Source organism: Mobula hypostoma, chromosome 9 (assembly GCF_963921235.1).
Source record: "Mobula hypostoma chromosome 9, sMobHyp1.1, whole genome shotgun sequence".
Taxonomy (NCBI): domain Eukaryota; kingdom Metazoa; phylum Chordata; class Chondrichthyes; order Myliobatiformes; family Myliobatidae; genus Mobula; species Mobula hypostoma.
In genome coordinates this window covers 32,996,195-33,015,406 of record NC_086105.1, presented here as the reverse complement: position 1 = coordinate 33,015,406, position 19,212 = coordinate 32,996,195, and the positions used below count along the sequence as shown (strand labels likewise).

Genomic DNA, 19,212 nt, shown 5'->3' with positions numbered 1-19,212 from the left:
TACAGGACCAGTGAAAAGAAAAACATTGCGAAGAGTGACTGCCAACTATCAAAAATTACAAGAAGCTAAAATCTGTGTTTCCTTCTTACCTTGTATTAAAACATCCCACTCTCTTCATAAATGGACTGATCAAACAGGGAAACTTTCTGTGTAGAAATTATATAGGTGAGAAGTTCTAAGGTAGATTTTCAACTTCAACAAAAGAATGATAATCTGGTAATGGTGTCTGTGCAAAAACTCTAGAATCTGCATTTTCTACACCACTGATTTTCAGTATTTTCTCAAATGAATGGGAAATTTACTTTGCCAGATCATAGTCCAGGTAGCAAACACAAAAATCTAAGCACCAGAGGCACTGTCTATATATCATCCCTTCATTCAACTCTTTTGTTTTAGTTTGTTCTCTCCTATCAAAAGACCTCTGTCAGCTGAAGAAATTAAGAAAACAAGTAGAAGGTTCTTTCTACACCCTCAATATCACTTTTTGTTTTGCAGCCGATATTGTCGAAGGTGGAATCGATTTTGCAGGCGAAAGTGTCGCGCTGGAGTGAAGTCAAATGTATTTTATTGGCTTGTAATATTTCTAGTATTCCTCAACACCCTTACCATTGCTTCTGAGCACTACAACCAGCCCAACTGGCTAACCCTTGTTCAAGGTAAGGGCAAAACTAAGTGAATTAAATGCAAATCTGTTCGCTGATGATGTCCTCATTTACCTGTCAGCAAAAGTTTACAACTATCTTTCCTTCACCATTCATACTGTAAAAACCATAATGCTTAGACAGAACCATAAAAAAAAAGCAATATAAAAAAAACAAAACCCTAAAATGTCTCTGTATATGGAAATATGATCAATCCAGTGTGGAGCAACATTGTTCCCATTTCTGAGGTCTTACCATTCAGCAAAAGATTTGATCCTTGTGTTCTGTTGGGGTGGGTATTCCAGTGTAAGCCTCTTTTAAATTATATCTACAAAAGTAGAGTGCCAAAGGTTTCTCTTGGCATGATTTTCACCTTTGCCGGTCTGAATAATGAGAGTTCTTTTTTGCACACGACATCAGTCTTTATTTAACACTTTCTCCCTGAAACCATGCCATTGGAAGGGCTAGCATTTAAACTGCTTTCTTTGCCAGGCTGCTCCATAACATCATGCAGCCTCACTGCCTACTCAGCCTGACTTCTCTACATCTCCAAAGACTATTGCTCTCAAAACTAACTTGCACTGGGGATATTTCAACATTCGATACTCAGGGAGACAGCACATTGGCATCAAGGACATCACAGAAGCCAAGGGAAGCGTGAAAGAGCAAGGCCTCATTCATCCAAAATTAACAGGGGTCAGTGTCCACAACAAGACTTCTCTAAGAAGCAATCTCATCACAGGCGGCATTCGCTGAGATCTCTGATTGAAACCAACACATTAGTGTATTGAACAGTGAAATGCAAGAATACTGATTTGAGTCCCTAGCGAAAGGTGATTTTTGGTTTTGTGGGAATTTTAGGAATAAACATCAGGGTGATGCACAATACCATTTTAACGGCATTTATGAGTAGTAGATGCATTTACAAGCTTTAGTTAATCAATTGCAGCATTGCACACGTAAAATGGTGAAATGAGACTTATTCTTTGTCTATGTTTTCTTCGTGTTGCTGGCTTCTTCATCTTCTCTCTTCTAACTCTAATCTCAATCTTTCTTCTCTTGTTTTGTTTTTACTTCTGCCTTCTAAAAGGATAACACCACTATAACGGCAATATGAAAACTATTTCCCTAGTACAACTACTCAAATTATATCTGAAATTGTGCAAGGTGTTCCTAATCCAAACCCATTTTACAAATTTTATCCCCCAGACTGAGGTTTTTATGAGCATCTTCAGATATGAACTTTAGGGCACATCAATGTAAATTAACTGGATAAATACTAATATAATGTGAAATATGTATTTTTGCACATGAGAAATTTCAAATTGAAAAGGGAAAAATATTTATCAAATATTTTGAATAACTAGTGACAATGTAGGCTGTACACTGTAGATAGTACACACTGGTTGCTCAGCTCTCAATACATTTGTCTGTTTTCTACAATACCACAGTTTTCCCGTGGCACCTTTACAAATACAGTAAATGATGATACCACAGGGAAGCCTCAAGTTCATACTCTGGTTCATATCTCACGTGAATTAGTTAATGCCTGTGGGATAATGGGGTATATTACATTTGGCGTGCTGTGCTAAAGTGGTAAAGAACCCTATTAGACATGGACTGGACTGCCCCAAGCCCTGATTTAGTGAATCTCAGCCTGCACTTAAGCAGCAATGAATTCATTAGCAAGTCACTCCAAAACTGCTGTCATTTTGAAACAATGAGTGATAATAGAACAGGAAGAAAAAAGGCAGGGGAAATTGTGGGAAGATGTTCTTTTCAATTTCCTTTATTTTTATTCCTTTTATAGATACAGCAAATAAAGTGCTTTTGGCACTTTTCACCGGTGAAATGCTACTTAAGATGTACAGTCTCGGATTACAAGCTTATTTTGTATCACTTTTTAACCGTTTTGACTGCTTCATTGTATGTGGGGGAATCCTTGAGACTATTCTAGTGGAGACCAAGATTATGTCCCCACTTGGCATTTCAGTGCTTCGCTGTGTGCGACTTCTACGGATATTTAAAATTACAAGGTAAGGTTTTACTTACCTCTTTCTTTGAGATGTTTATTTGTATTAGGCAGTTAATTATGCATTCTGGCATTTGTCAGAATGAGAATACGAATTTGGGAATTGATGCGTTGATCTGATCACTTAAAGATACAGAACTGAATTTAGACAAATCCACTCAAGGTACTGTAAATCAAATTATTTTGTCCAGACCATGAATTAAAAACTAATCAAGTGAAAAATCAGGCAAAATTAATGAAGTTAATTTATAGGTACATTCAATTTCTTTATGACTTGAGTGAGATTTTGTATATTTCAATAGGAATGTATAAAAATCAGAGAACAGATGTTCAATATTTTTATTGTTTACTACAGAATATCCATAGATTTATAATAACCATACTTTGAAAGGATGAATCAAACTATCAAGCATGTTTGTTACATTTGGATGACATATCCGTATTACTTGTGATTTTACTGAAGTCTATGAAGTCACCACACATTCTCCTATACTCCAAGCAATAAAGACCCAGTATGGCCAACATCTCCCTATAACTCAGGCCCTCTATTTCATACAGCATTTTCAAATTTCTTTTCCACCTTCTCCAGCTTGACAGTGTCTTTCCTATAACAGGATGACCAAACCTGTACAGAGTATCCTAAGTGCAGCTCACAATTGACCTATGTAACTGTAACATAATGTCCCTATTCCTAAATTCAGCACTGGGTGTGAAGGCCAGCACGCTAGGCGCCATCTTCACCACCCTGTCTACCTGAACAGCCAGTTTCAGCAAACTGCACACTTGTACTCTCAGGTCCCTGTTCTACAGCATTCATCATTCCCTTATCATTCATTGCACAGGCTCTACCCTGGTTTCACTGTCCAAAATCCATCACTTCACGCTTATATAGGTTGAAATCCATTTGCTTTTCCTCAGCCATCTCACTAAATAATCAATATCTCTTTGTAATTCAAACATGCTTCACTATCAACAAAATACCCTGGTTTATATCATCAGCTAACATGCTAATCATGCTATGTACATGCTCACCCAAGTCATTTACATAAATAGCAGATAAGAAAACCCTCCACTGACCCCTGGGTAGTCCACTAGACACAGTCCTCCAGTCGGCAAATTGACCTTCAACCTTCACCTTCTGTTTCCTATCATTGGAGCAGTTGTGAAACCACCTCGCTCCTCCCCCTCAGTTCCATGTGACCTAATGTGACTAGCTCAGTCTGCCATGCAGGACTTTGTCAAAGACCTAACTGAAATTCATGTAGACAATATCCACAACTGTACCTTCCTCTATCTCCTCAGATAACTCTTTGAAAACTTCAAAAGATTAATCAGATAGGACCGCCCACATACAAAACTATGCTGACTATTCCTCATCAAGCCTTAACCATAAAACCGATGGTAGATCTTGTCCCTCAGAATTCCCTACAACTAAAGTCAAGCTCACCAGCCTGTAGTTCTCTGGCCTGTCTTTGCTACCTTTATCGAACAGTGGAATAAACTTAACCACCCTCCTGTCTTCTGGAACATCACCAGAAGCTACAAGGCCCTCCACAATTTCCTCCTTGGCCTCCCATAAGCTCCAAGTGTACACTTGGTCAGACCCTGAGGATTTGCCCATTTTAATACGATTCAAGGCTGCAAATACTTCCTTCCTCATAATGCACCAGACACAGCATATGACCCCCAACAGACTCACAGGTGAATTGCTGCCTCACCTGGAAGGACTTTTTGGGGCACTGAATGGTAGTGAGGGAGGAGGTGTAGGGGCAGGTGTAGCACTTGTTCCTCTTACAAGGATAAGTCCCAGGAGGGAGATCAGCGGGGAGGGACTGTGTCCAGTGCTCCTGGTGTAGCTTCCTGTATATCGGTGAGACCCGACGTAGATTGGGAGAGCATTTCACTGAACACCTGTGCTCCGTCCGCCAGAAAAAGCGGGACTTCCCAGTGGCCACCCATTTTAATTCCACTTTCCATTCCCATTCCGATTTGTCTATCCATGGCCTCCTGTACTGCCGTGATGAAGCCACACTCAGGTTGAAGGAATAACATCTTATATTCCATTTGCGTAGCCCCCAACCTGATGGCGTGAACATCGATTTCTCGAACTTCCAGTACTCTGATCTTGTACTCTGCCTTTAAGTTTGATCTTCTTAAGAGTCCATTTTCACACTTTTCTGGATTGAATTCCACCTGCCATTTCTCCACCCAGCTCTGCATCCTGCCTTTATCCCATTGTAAACTACAGCAAACTTCCATACTATCCGCAACAACTCCAACCTTTGTCTAACCTGCAAACTGATTAAACCACTTTCCACTTCCTTATCCAAATAATTTATAAAAGCACAAAGTGTAAGGGGCCCAGAGCAGATCCCTATGGAATGCCCTAGTCACCAACCTCCAGGCGGAACAGGCACCATCTACTACCAATCTCTGCCCTCTCGGGGCTGCCCAGCTCTGAATGCCCACAGCTAAGTTTCCATTGGTCTCAAACCTTATGACTTTATAGTTGATATATTATTTAATTGTTGCCCAATGTGGTTCAGGAAGCTCAAGGAGAATAAACTGGCTGAAGACAAGTGTAAGAGAGTTTGGGCGACATCGTATTTATAGAGGGCATGATTAAATAGGCCAACCACAAATGTATTGGGATCATCAGATTTACAAAGTAATGGATGAGGGTTTCATCTGAGGATTGGATAGAAAGGAAGAAAAACACAGTCTTATTATGCGTAATTATATACATGCAAACCAAATGGGTTGAATAAAAGTCTTGATTGGTATGGGAGAATTTGATAAGACAATAAATGACAGTACTTTACAACCCAATAGCAGGCACAATTTGCAATAATTATTATAATAAAGTATTTTAAAATATCCTTGACATTGTGAATAAGATCGTAATGAACTTTTTGTTTCTATACTTAGGTACTGGAATTCCTTGAGTAATCTGGTGGCTTCTCTTTTGAACTCAGTCCGATCAATTGCTTCTTTGTTACTGCTCCTCTTCCTTTTTATCATAATTTTTTCTCTCCTGGGCATGCAACTTTTTGGAGGAAAGTTCAATTTTGATGAGATGGAAACTAAACGGAGTACATTTGATAACTTTCCTCAGTCCCTTCTCACTGTTTTCCAGGTATGTCAAGGTTCCTTTCAATACAATATGCATTATCAAAGCACCATTCTTAACGGCAAATTGCTAACCAACTTGCAGAATGTTAATTTCCTAAAGATATATTATAAAATCACAAATCTAATAAATCGAAAAATTCATTATTTTTCCACTAAAAACTTCTCCTTTTTAAATAAATTTGTTCCTGAACACATGTCGACAAGTTGTGCATCTTAATAAGTGTGCTATTAGCAGCATTGAATGAGGATTATGCATAACATGTGCCATCTGGAATGTCAAAGGGTAGGGGAATGTGAAAAGAAAGAGCCAGCCATTTTGTGCCTGATTGAGACAATAGGTCCAGGAACTAGTCATTTGGGTTGTTTGTATTTGTAGGAATTGAGCTAAACAGGTATATTATGATCATGATTTTGGAGCCCAGTGCTACAGCTGCAGTCCTGCACTAATTTGGACTCCTGTCTCTTCCCCCTGCTCTATCTATTGACTGATTCACTCTCCATTCTCACCCCGATGCACGTTCTCAACCCAAAGTGTTGATAATTCCTTTCGCTGCTCAGCCTGCTGAGTTCCTCCAGAAGATTTTTGCTGCCGATTCCAGCATCTTCAGTCTCACCTGCATCGTTCCACAAAATTTCAGATCGCAAACAGCATTAACTAAAATTGTCAGTTCTGATAAAGAGCCTCGGCTCAAAATTTCAACTATTCTTTCCCCCCAGTAGAGGTTATCTCACCTGCTGAGTTTCTCCAGCATTTTGTGTGTGTTACTAAAAATGATAGCCAAGTTCTTGCTGTGCTTGAATGCGCCTCGTGTTCGCGGTATGTAATTTTTCAAGTTGCAAGTATGTACAGGGAGCAGAGTGACAACTTCTGTTGGATTTCATGCTTTGTTGAAGGCTTCTCTACAAACTGATTAATTCTAGACTGGGTTGCATTATTAAGCATTCAATTTACAATGATCTTGACTGAGGGAATGACCAGAAGGGATACAAAAGCTTCCAGTTTTCTGTCATTTTAATTCTCCCTCGTACTCTCATGCTGACCTCTCTATCTTCAGCCTACTACATCCTCTTGATGAAGTTTAATGTAAAATTGAGGGACGTAGCCCCATTTTCTAGCTAGGTACCTTGCAGTCATCCAGTCCCAACACTGATTTCAATAACTTCAGATTATCAGCAATTCCAACTAATGCATTGCACTGTCTATATTTGTTATTTTCTATTTTCATATTCCGCTTCTTGTAAAATAGCCGCTTCCAGACTTGGTTTTTGACATTCATGTATCCCTTCACCATCTTCTTTTATCTCACACTATTACTCCCTTTGTCTTTACTCATTTCACTTTTCTAGTATATCACAGTTCCTGTTTTGTTCTTTCCTCCTTTAATCTGCTGCATCTCAAAACATGTCTTATTGCCAACTTTTCCTGTTTCTGACAAAGTTATTGCAAACATTATTCTGTTTTGTCTGTGCAGCTAGTGCCAGATCTTTCGAGTACTTCGAAGACTTTCTGTTTTATTTATGCACTTCTGAGTTTTTAGCATTCAGCTGTCCCTTTTTTTGTATTTTCTCCAGATCCTGACTGGTGAAGACTGGAACTCAGTGATGTATGATGGGATAAGGGCCTATGGAGGACCATCTTTTCCAGGAATGTTGGTCTGCATTTACTTCATCATTCTCTTCATCTGCGGGAACTGTATTCCTTTGCTCTTTAAGAGCACTTAAAGTTCAAAGTGTTCATAAGATTTTAAAGACCCAGCGCATTAGTATTAAGTTCAACAGCACTATTGAAATGAGCACTAGAGACACTATTTAGTGTAATCACAACAGAACTACAGGAATTGCTAACCAGGTTATTTTGGAATCAATTTCCTTAATTTTAAAATGATGAATTTCAGGATATTTATATGCAACATATGATCATCATGAAGTTCTGAGGATTTAAAATCTGTGTGAATTGATAATAATAACCCAGAATTTCCTTTTACTGTCTCACGACTTCTAAACCTGACCTTACCTTCAGGGATTTAATGGGGGAAACATCCTGAAAGAAATCAACTCTGATGAGATTGATGAGATCTTATGTAGTGCGGGACAATTAAGATTGTAACTCCCAAAAAAAATTTAGAACTTCGGTGAAGTTGTGATCTCAGACAGATTGCTTGACAAATCAGTTATGAGTGCATGTTGCAAAGTTTGCAGACAACATGAAGATAGGTGGAAGGGCAGTAGTTTTGAGGAAGTAGAGAGGCTATAGAAGGATTGAGACAGATTAGGAGAATAGGCAAAGAAATGGCAGATGGAATACATTGTCGGGAAGTGTATGGTCATGCACTTTGATAGAAGAAATGAAAAGGTTGACATTCTTTTTAAGTGAAGAGACAATACAAAAAACTGAGGTGTAAAGGAACTTGGGAGTCTTCTGCAGGATTCCCTAAAGGTTAATTTTATATATAGTTAAGCCAGAGGTTGATAGATTCTTGATTGAGCAGGGCATTAAGGGATACAAAGAGAAGGCAGGAGATGGAGGCTGAGAGGAAAATTGGATCAGCCATGATGAAATGACGGAGCAGACTTGATGGGCTAAATGGCCTAATTCTGTTCCAATATCTTATGGTCTTATGTCTGTGCTTCTCTGACATTCATAAATACTTGAAATGTATTTAAAATTAGATTTCTAGAAAATCTATTCTGGATCATTGGGACCTCTTTAGGGGCAGGAGTGAATAAGCATGGATTGCACTTGAATCCCAGGGGGACCAATATCCTGGCAGGGAGGTTTGCTAAGGCTAATGGGGAGAGTTTAAACAAGAATTGCTGGGGGGAGGGAACCAAACTGAAGAGACAGAGGAAGGGGCAGTTGGCTGACAAATAGAGAAAGCTTGTAGGCAGTGTGAGAGGGAGGATAGGCAGGTGATAGAGAAGGGATGCACTCAGACTGATGGTTTGAGATGTGTCTATTTTAACGGAAGGATAATCATGAACAAAGCGGATGAGATTAGAGCATGGATCAGTACTTGGAGCGATGATGTTGTGGCCATTTTAGAGACTTGGATGGCTCAGGGCAGAATGGTTACTTAGAGTGCCAGGCTTTAGATGTTTCAGAAAGGACAGGGAGGGAGACAAAAGAGGTGGGGCGTGGCACTGTTGATCAGAGATAGTGTCACGGTTGCAGAAAAGGGGGAAGTCGTGGAGGGATTGTCTACTGAGTCTCTGTGGATGGAAGTTAGGAACAGGAAGGGGTCAATGACTCTACTAGGTGTATTTTATAGACCACCCAATAGTAACAGGAACATCAAGGAGCAGACAGGGAGATAGATTCTGGAACGGTACAATAATAACAGGGTTGTCGTGATGGGAGATTTTAATTTCCCCAAGTTGATTGCAATCTCGCTAGAGCAAGGGGTTTAGATCAGGTGGAGTTTGTTAGGTGTGTTCGGGAAGGTTTCCTGACACAATATGTAGATAAGCCTACCAGAGGAGAGGCTGTACTTGATCTGATATTGGGAAATGAACCTGGTCAGGTGTCAAGTCTCTCAGTGGGAGAGCATTTTGAAGATAGTGATCACAATTCTATCTCCTTTACCATAGTATTGGAGAGGGATAGGAGCAGACAAGTTAGGAAAATGTTCAATTGGAGTAAGGGGAAATATGAAGCTATCAGGCAGAAACTTGGAAGTATAAGTTGGGAGCAGATGTTCTCAGGGAAATTTACAGCAGAAATGTGGCAAATGTTCAGGAGGGATTTGCGTGGCGTTCTGCATAGGTATGTTCCAATGAGCCAGAGAAAGGATGGTAGGGTACAGGAACCATGATGTGCAAAGGTTGTTGAAAAGCTGGTCAAGAAGAATCGAAAGCTTATGAAAGGTTCAAAAAACTAGGTAATGATGGAGATCTAGACAATTATAAGGCTAGCTGGAAGGAGTTTAAGAATGAAATTAGGAAAACCAGAAGGGGCTATGAGAAGGCCTTGGCGAGCAGGATTAAGGAAAACCCCAAGGCATTTTACAAGTATGTGAAGAGCAAGAGGATAAGATGTGAGAGAATAGGACCAATCAGGTGTGACAGTGGAAAAGTGTGTATGGAACCGGAGGAGGTAGCGGAGATACTTAATGAATACTTTGTTTCAGTATTCACTACGGAAAAGGACCTTGGCGATTGTAGGGATGACTTACAGCGGACTGACAAGCTTGAGCATATAGACATTAGGAAAGAGGATATACTGGAGCTTTTGGAAAGCATCAAGTTGGATGAGTCACCGGGTCCGGACGAGATGTACCCCAGGCTACAGTGGGAGGCGGGGGAGGAGATTGCTGAGCCTCTGGCAATGATCAATCATCAATGGGGACAGGAGAGGTTCCAGAGGATTGGAGGGTTGCAGATGTTGTTCCTTTATTCAAGAATAGGAGTAGAGATAGCCTAGGAAATTATAGAGCAATGAGTCTTACTTCACTGGTTGGTAAGTTGATGGAGAAGATCCTGACAGGCAGGATTTATGACCATTTGCAGAGACATAATATGATTAGGAATAGTCAACATGGCTTTGTCAAAGACGGGTCGTGCCTTGTGAGCCTGATTGAATTTTTGAAGATGTGACTAAACACATTGATGAAGCTAGAGCAGTAAATGTAGTGTATATGGATTTCAGCAAGGCATTTGATAAGGTACTCCATGCAAGGCTTAATGAGAAAGTAAGGAGGCATGGGATCCAAGGCGACCTTGCTCTGTAGATCCAGAAGTGTCTTGCCCACAGAGGCAAAGAGTGGTTGTAGACGGGTCATATTCTGCATGGAGGTCAGTGACCAGTGGTGTGCCTCAGAGATCTGTTCTGGGACCCCTTCTCTTCATGATTTTTTAAATGACCTGGATGAGGAAGTGGGGGGGGGGGGCTGGCTCAGTAAATGTGCTGATGATAGGAAGGTTGGGGGTGTTATGGATAGTGTGGAGGGCTCTCAGAGGTTGCAGCGAGCATCGATAGGATGAAAAACTGGGCCGAGAAGCGGCGAATGCAGTTCAACCCAGATAAGTGTGAGGCGGTTCATTTTGGTAGCTCAAATATGATGGCAGAATATAGTATTAATGGTAAGGCTCTTGGCAGTGTAGAGGATCAGAGGGATCTTGGGGTCCGAGTCCACAGGACACTCAAAGCTGCTTCGCAGATTGACTGTGTGGTTAAGAAGTCATACGGTGTATTGGCCATCAACTGTGGGATTGAGTTCAAGAGCCGAGAGGTAATGTTACAGCTCTATAGGACCCTGGTCAGACCCCAAGGGTCAACTGTGCTCAGTTCTGGTCACCTCACTGCAGGAAGAATGTGGAAACTATAGAAAGGGTGCAGAGGAGATTTACAAGGTTGTTGCCTGGATTGGAGAGCATGCCTTATGAGAATAGGTTGAGTGAACTTGGCCTTCTCTCTTTGGAGCGACAGAGGATGAGAGGTGACCTGATAGAGGTGTATAAGATGATGAGAGGCATTGTTCATGTGGATAGTCAGAGGCTTTTTCCCAAGGCTGAAATGGCTAACACAAGAAGGCACAGTTTTAAGGTGCTTGGAAGAGGTACTGAAGAAATGTCAAGGGTAAGTTTTTTACGCAGATAGTGTTGAGTGTGTGAAATGGGCTGCCGGCGATGGTGGTGGAGGTGGATACAATAGGGTCTTTGAAAAGACTCTTGGATGGAGCTTAGAAAAATAGAGAACTATGGGCAACCCTAGGTAATTTCTAAAGTAAGTACATGTTCAGCACAGCATTGTGCTGTAGGTTTTCTGTTTTTAATAATACGTTTTTTATGAAATAAAATTTATAAAAATACAGAAACACTAACAAACACAAAATGATTAAGCACATTTAAATTAATATAATCAATCAAAAAATTGCAGAATACCTGAAGTATGCCTTACAGATTCCCAGCTGTTGAATCTTATCAATTGATGACTTTGCGTCAGATTTAACTTGTCACAGATTCACTGTAATTGCTGAGTAAAGAAAAGTTCGTTCTCCACCACTGGACCCCAGCATCAGAGTACAATGTATTTGACTGCAATGATCAGGTGTACAGAAATACTAGTTCTATTGTGGCAATTATGCAATGTTTTAATTCCTTATCATATTGTACACTATTGTATACTTTTGCAATGTTAATTATCTATATTGATAAACCTGTCTCTATCTAGTTGAATACTGAAGTCATCAATTCTGTATTTGCCTTGACTCTGCCTGTCTGCAACCAGATATACTTTTAAATGTATTTTTGGCCATTGCTGTGGACAATCTGGCAGATGCTGAAAGTTTGACTTCTGCCCAGAAGGAAGAGGAAGAAGAAAAAGAACGCAGAAAACTAGCAAGGTCATATCTTGTTCTGACTTTGTTTTTTAATGGGCTATTTTACATTAGATTTTGTCAATGGAACTTCAATCCAGCTGTGAAAAGTTAATTCTTCTTAATTCAATCTGGATCTGAGTGCTTTGGTCTGCATTCATAAACATCAAAAAAGTAATTTAGAAATATAAAATGAATCATCAAGGATTTTCTTGGGATGATCAAAATGCTAGCAAGGTTGGAACATATTTCTCATCCAGATTGCTCTTTGCTAATTTTTATTAAATGGTAATGTTTAATTTTCTGATTTTATTTTTTAACAACTAAATGGCTTATGCAAAGATCATTATAAGTCTGCCACGTGCTCAGAGACAGGAGATTTTTTTCTCTTCCAGAACAGTTTGTACTGGCAGGCTTATTTCCTTTAATCCAAAGTAAGAACTTTATAAATTATTGTTTCATACTGGCCCAAAAATTACTCAAGTTTATAGAATCCAAATTCACACCTTATCACATAGAAGGTAATTTCACATTTCAAAACCAGAAAGTGCAGTGTTTGTTTCTGAGGCAAGATATATACAAAATGGTGTGTATCACATCCACATTCACTTTGTGCTCAGCATGCAATGTTGTCAAATATATAATCATCCAGATATATTTGGTAATAATGTAAGAATTAGCCTTATAACTTTCACAGATCAGTGAGGCTAAGGGATATTCGGTTACCCTTAGCATGTTTCCAATGTTGGAGTGACATTGAGGAGCCTCAGGACCCACACCACCAGGTTTAGGAACAATTATTACCCCTCAGCCATCAGGCTTCTGAAGCTGAGGGGATAACTTCACTCACCACAAAACTGAACTGTTCCCACGACCTATGGACTCCTCGTCAAAGGTTCTTCATCTCATGATCTCGATATGTATTGCTTATTTATTTATTTTGTATTATTTACTTTGTTTGCACATTGATATTATTGTGTTTCTTTGCATTTACTGTGATTGCCCGGAAGAAAATGAACTTCAGGGTTCATATGGTTTCATATGTGTACTTTGATCAAAAAGTTACTTTGGGCTTTGATTTTACCATCCTTTGTGAATGCTACAGTAAGATTTCTCAAGCAGATACTTACTAACTTTAAAGGAACTCAAAATTTTAAATGTCTGCATTGTTTTAAGACTGTGTTTGAATAAATGTAGAGCAATAAGTCTTACATGTGATGGGAAAGGAGGGCAAAGGAATAAACGGTGATACTATCTCCAGTTGTAATGAAGAGGGTGCAGGGTGAAGTAGGTGTAAGGAACTACTACATGGCATCTGAAGATTCAAGGATCAGCTTTATTCACCACATACTGTATATTTGCATGAATTAAGAATTTACTGTTGTATTGGCATGATTACATCAAAAAACAGCCACATGCAGCATTTTAAGAATAAAGAATTCTATAAAAATATACTTAGAGGTTAAAGTACAGTTATGAAGTAAAATGTGCATAAACACATAAATACCAGCATGTATTTACAATGTAAATAGCATTATAAAAAGTGGCTTAAAGTGTTTATAGTGCAGAAGTGCATTGAACTTCTCCAGAATTTTCCTTCAGCATGCCCAGAAGTCTGTGTCAGCCGCTGAAACTCAACATGATTTCCTTGACTGAAAAAGAAGATAGGCATGTTTTTTCTCTGCAGCTGCCTGATGCTCTAGGGTAGCCATTACATCAAGAAGCAATAAATGACCTCCTGTGTGGAGGTAGTCCACTTTTCTAGTCTGTTCCTTTCTGTAAATTTTTATTACATGTGATTTTCTCATCTTGAATCTTTATACAGGTAATCAGAAACATTTGTTACTCATTCCATAGTGTTCATTTGATGAAAGAAAAGTTTAACAGAGGTGTTGAGATAGTTGGTCGTTTTGGCTTTGAAAGAGAAAACTAGAGGTTTAAAGCAAACCTGCCTTTTTGTTCTTTTCCAATTTACTCATCTGTTGAACTAAACTGGTTTCTTTCCAAAGTCAAATGTGTGAAGGTATAAATAGAGAGGAAAATAAATATTTTATTAGTTGACCTTCCTTTACCTGGATGTTAGTGGTGTCAACTGCACAAATTTTATTAGATTTGCTAACTTTGATCAAAAAATTTACTTTTAGGAACTCGAGTCCAGAGAAAACAGCAGATATTGAAAAGAAGCCCATAGATGAGGAAAAGAAAGAAGAAAAAATTGAGCTAAAGACAATCACTGCTGATGGAGATGTGCCACCTGCTACAAAGGTTAGTTTAAAAGCTTACATACTTTGTGTTAAAAACACCTATATTGTGTTATAAACACCTACTAATATTAATTTTATGATAACATTTTGTTTGATACTTTTGTATACTATATTCTATTCCTATTTGGTAAGATAAACAGATAGCCTTTCATAATGTAACTCTTCAAGTGGTCGTCAGAAAATAGACTAGAGTATTTGGATGATTAACTCGGATGTTCCCCCCTTCATCTAGGTAAAAACTCATGGAGCTAGTTACACCAAAAACAAACTGCATTGTACTGCACATATTCCATGTTTTCTCAGAGTCTCATTACTAATGTTGCATCTTCATTTTTGGGTGAGACTTTTGTGTTGCTAGTATTGTATTTCTGGCATCAAACTTGAAAAATAATGTCAGTTGTAATACAATGTCCGGAATTCATCACTAACAAGATTTTCAACCAGAAAGATCTAATAAAATGACTATTGCTCCACTCATAGAAGAAGTACCTTTTATTAATACTGACAGAATTAATCATAGTAAACTTGTATCCGTATTAACTGAAAATAATAAAGAAACTGCAGTTGCTGGAGATTTGAAACAAAAACTGAAAACATTGGGAGCATTCTTCAAATTAGGCAGCATCTATGGGAAGAGAAACCGTTAATGTTTGAGGTCCAGGATCCTTCATCAGAAATGAGAAAGGGAGAAAGCAAATCAGCTTTGAGTAGCAGAAAAGGCAGGAGAGGTTTCATTAGAACGCAGGCAGTAAGACCGAATGAGTAAGTTTATATGTAGAAGTAGGACTTCAAAGCAGATTATGCTTCTTTATATACCTTATTTGATTACTTGGATTTAAATTCACTAATTTCTGTATTTCTTTGCAGCGTAGAATGAGAGTATTTCAGACCATTATATCCACGCTGGCTTATAGAGCAATCCCATTCCCATGGAGGTGTCTGAACTCACAACTAATGGATCATGTTCTGGAACTCTGGCAATAGCTCGAATAAATGAACCACCTCACCATCATTCCTACATTTACCACCACTGCAAGCCTTTGAAAAAAACACAGTAACGCAACCATTGCTGTTCCCATTCCCAATATGTAAATACTCCTTAAAAAGAAGGAACTATATTCTCTTATTGTTCATTTGGTGATAGAGCATAAGAGAATTTTCCACAGCTTCACTCTAATTAATTGCCTTATTGAATTAATGAATACAAAGTAAAGGCCTAGTTGATACTCACCAAAATTTGTCTTAACAAATGACAATTTTAATCAATCACCCTTTCATTTTTGAGGAATCACATGGCCTTGAAGGATAAATGTTGGGGATATCTGTGCACAAATGGCTAATCATTCTACTCAGAACACTAAACATACATTAAAAACAATGCTACAATCGCAGTCAAGCTGCGATCAAAAGCTTAGTGAACAACGCATTATCTGGACAAACCTGGTGGCACTCCATAGTATAGCAACCATACCATTATTCCTTTGTACAGCTCTGCTGTGTTTTGCAGAATTTGACTATTTTACTAGGTCAGCAATTGCTTCCCAGAACCTGCAAGGAGAGGGCTAGTACATATGTGCTGCTCTTGCTGTCTGATGGAAAAGAGAGACTTATGGAGCATAACATGAAAGGGGGACGAGAGTGACTAGTCGAGCACCAGGCATGTGGCAACAGGATGTGACAGGGGGTGGAAAAATACTGAAGCAACTTTTTCACTTGAGTAAGTTCATGTTTTATAAGGAAAAGTGTTAGCAAAGCAAGAAAGAAGTGACTGTCAGAACTGTATGCCAGCTTTTCACTCAAAATGTCAAATTGGAAGAACTCATTTTAATTAATCTTAAGAGAGCACGAAAATTCAAAAACTGCAGATGCAGTAAATCTGAAATTAAAAAGTGCTGGATTCATTCAGCAAGTCAAACAGCAAATGTAAAAAGAGAGACAGAATTAACGTTGCTGGTCAAAGAAATTCTCCTTTTGAAATGAGGGGTCATTAGTTTAACTGTTTCTCTACCTATTAGATGCTGTCTGACCTACTGATTATTTACTGCATTTTCTGTTTTTACTTGTGAGGTCATGATTTATATGTTTAACACTGGTCACCACTGTAGCCACATTGTCTTAGAGCAGAGACCACAGTTTCAGCATCCTGCTAGCTTCACCAGCAGGTACCCCAGAAAGTCTGAAGGCCCTGTTAGCACAGAAAATGTCTCTGCTTCTTGGGTAATGATCATTAAGATTCTCCTGGTTCCTTTTGCTAAACCTGGAAGCAAATTCCTTGCTCTGATATTCAATGACATTTTTGTTTTGTAGTTTGAGAAGAAAGATATATGCAAGTTATTATGTTGTTTGATGCAGCACGTTAGATATGTTGGGATGCAATTTGTTCAGAGGTGTTCTTATTGCTTTGGTTAGTGGTTTTTATACATGTGCCTTGAGGGCTGACTGATGAGGTCTCAGTTGAGCACCTTAGGTGCTGGCAGTGGCAAGAAATTCAAACAGAGCTTTTCAGTAACACCCACTGTTTCTCAACTAGCATGGCATTAAAAGACAAAGCCTGACAATACTGTTTTCAAAAGACATGTGCAACATTCTTAGAACTTTTCAAAGAAATTGTAGCACCAAGAAAATAATGCATATGCATTTGCAGTTGATAATCAACAGTCTCACTTAAAGCAATGTGCAAAATAGTAGTTTGAGATTGTTTTTCTCATAAGGGTGTTAGCCTCCTACCTGCATACAGAGATAGGCTAAAGAGCAAGGCAGAGGAGCACCTGCGAGATTGCTTCGAGGTGCTGAACTGGAAATTCAAGGACTCATCAGAGGATATGAATGAATACACTAAGGTTGTCATGGACTTCCTAAAAACAGTCAAAGACACTGTGTTCCCACAAGATGATTCAGAGTCTTCCCCAAGCAGAAGCCCTGGATGCACCATGAGATTCACAATCTGCTGAGGGCCAGATCTGGTGACAAAGTAAAACACAAGTGGTCTGGAAAGCCACCTCATGTGTGAAGAGGCAATTCCAGACCAAACTTCAAACACTGAAGAATGCTTGACAGCTGTGGCAAGGCTTGAATGCTATCACCTCCAACAAAGTGAACCAAGCGACATAGATGAGAACAAGGCATCACTCCCAGATGAGCTCAGTGGCTTTTATGCTCACTTTGACCACAAAACATCGAGGAACTTTAATGAACTCCCACAGATCCCGATGACCCTGCGTTTTCAGTCTGTGAAGACAACGTGAGAGCATCCTCCAGGAGAGTGAACCCACAGAAAGCATCTGGCCCGGACGGGGTACCTGGTCAAGTACTAAAGACCTGTGCTGATCAATTGGCTGGACTGTTCACTGATCTCTTTAACCTCTCACTTCAGCAGTGTGAGGTACCCACCTGCTTCAGGCAGCCTCCAATTATACCAGTGCCCAAGAAGAGCCTGGTGACCTACCTCAATGACAATCATCCACCAGCACTTACAACCACTGTGATGAAGTGTTTTGTGAGGTTAGCGAAGAAACATAATAACTCCCGCCTGGGAAGAGAATTGGATCCGCTCCAGTTTGCCTCAGTCACAACAGATCATCAGCAGATGCCATTTCATTGGCTCTTCACTCAACCCTGGAATATCTAAAAAGCAAAACTGCATATATCAGGATGCTCTTTATCGCCTATAGCTTGGCATTCAATACTGTCATCTCCTGAAAACTGATCAATAAGCTTCAAGACCTTGGCCTCAATACCTCCTTGTGCAATTGGATCCTCGATTTCCTCACTTGCAGATCAGGGTCAGTTCAGATTAGCAACAACATCTCCTCCACAATCTCCATCAGCACAGGTTCACCACAAAACTGTGAACTTAGCCCCCTGCTCTACTCAGATAATTTCACTCAACTTCACTCACTCCATCACTGAACTATTCCCACAACCTATGGACTCACTTTCAAGCACTCTTCATTTCATGTTTTCAATATTTATTGCTCAATTTAATTATGATTTTTTTTCTTTTTGTACATGCACAGTTTGTTGTTTTTTGCACATTGGTTGTTTGTCTGTCCTGTTTGGTGCAGTCCTTCATTGATTCTATTGTGTTTCTTGTATTTATTGCAATGCCCACAAGAAAATGAATCTCATGATCGTACTTTGATAAAAATTTAGACCATAAGACTATAAGATATAGGAGCAGAATTATGTCATTTGGCCCATCGAGTCTGCTCCACCACCTAACCACAGCTGATCCATTTCCCTCTCAGCCCTAATTTCCTGCCTTCTCCCCATATCCCTTCATGCTCTGACTAATGAAGAATCTCTGCCTTAAATATACCCAACGATTTGGCCTCCACAGTCACCTGTGGCAACGAATTCCATAGATTCACCACTCCCTGGCTAAAGAAATTCCTCATCTCCATTCTAAGTGGATGTCCCTCTATTCCGAGGCTGTGTCCTCTGGTCTTTGACACCCTCCACCCCAGGCGTTTCAGCATTCGATAGGTTTCAAATGAGATTCCCCCCTGATTCTTCTGAATTTGTGAGTACAAGCCCAGAGCCATCAAACGTTCCTCATATGTCAAGCCTTTCAACTCTGGAACCATTTTCATGAACCTCCTTTGAAATCCTCGCCAATGTCAGCATATACTTTCTTTGATAAGGGGCCCAAAAATGCTTACAGTATTCCAAGTGAGGCCTCATCAATGCATTATAAAGCCTTAACATTACATCCTTGCTTTTATATTCTAGTCCTCTTGAAATGAATGCTAACATTCCATTTTCTTTCCTCACCACTGACTCAACCTGCAAGTTAAACTTTTGGGATTCCTGCATGAGGAAAGAGTCTA

The 19,212-nt window shown here is 39.5% G+C and overlaps 1 protein-coding gene across 2 annotated transcripts in view; it reads left to right on the top strand.

Moving 5' to 3' along the window:
* The window catches only part of cacna1c (calcium channel, voltage-dependent, L type, alpha 1C subunit), a 669,326-nt gene that overhangs the window by 426,833 nt on the left and 223,281 nt on the right, over positions 1–19,212 (top strand). For both annotated transcript variants that reach the window (XM_063058026.1, XM_063058027.1), the window contains 6 exons: positions 496–656; positions 2,452–2,677; positions 5,602–5,809; positions 7,378–7,498; positions 12,032–12,146; positions 14,264–14,384. In XM_063058026.1, coding sequence (XP_062914096.1) covers positions 496–656; positions 2,452–2,677; positions 5,602–5,809; positions 7,378–7,498; positions 12,032–12,146; positions 14,264–14,384 — 952 coding nt within the window. The remainder of the gene's footprint in view (positions 1–495; positions 657–2,451; positions 2,678–5,601; positions 5,810–7,377; positions 7,499–12,031; positions 12,147–14,263; positions 14,385–19,212) is intronic.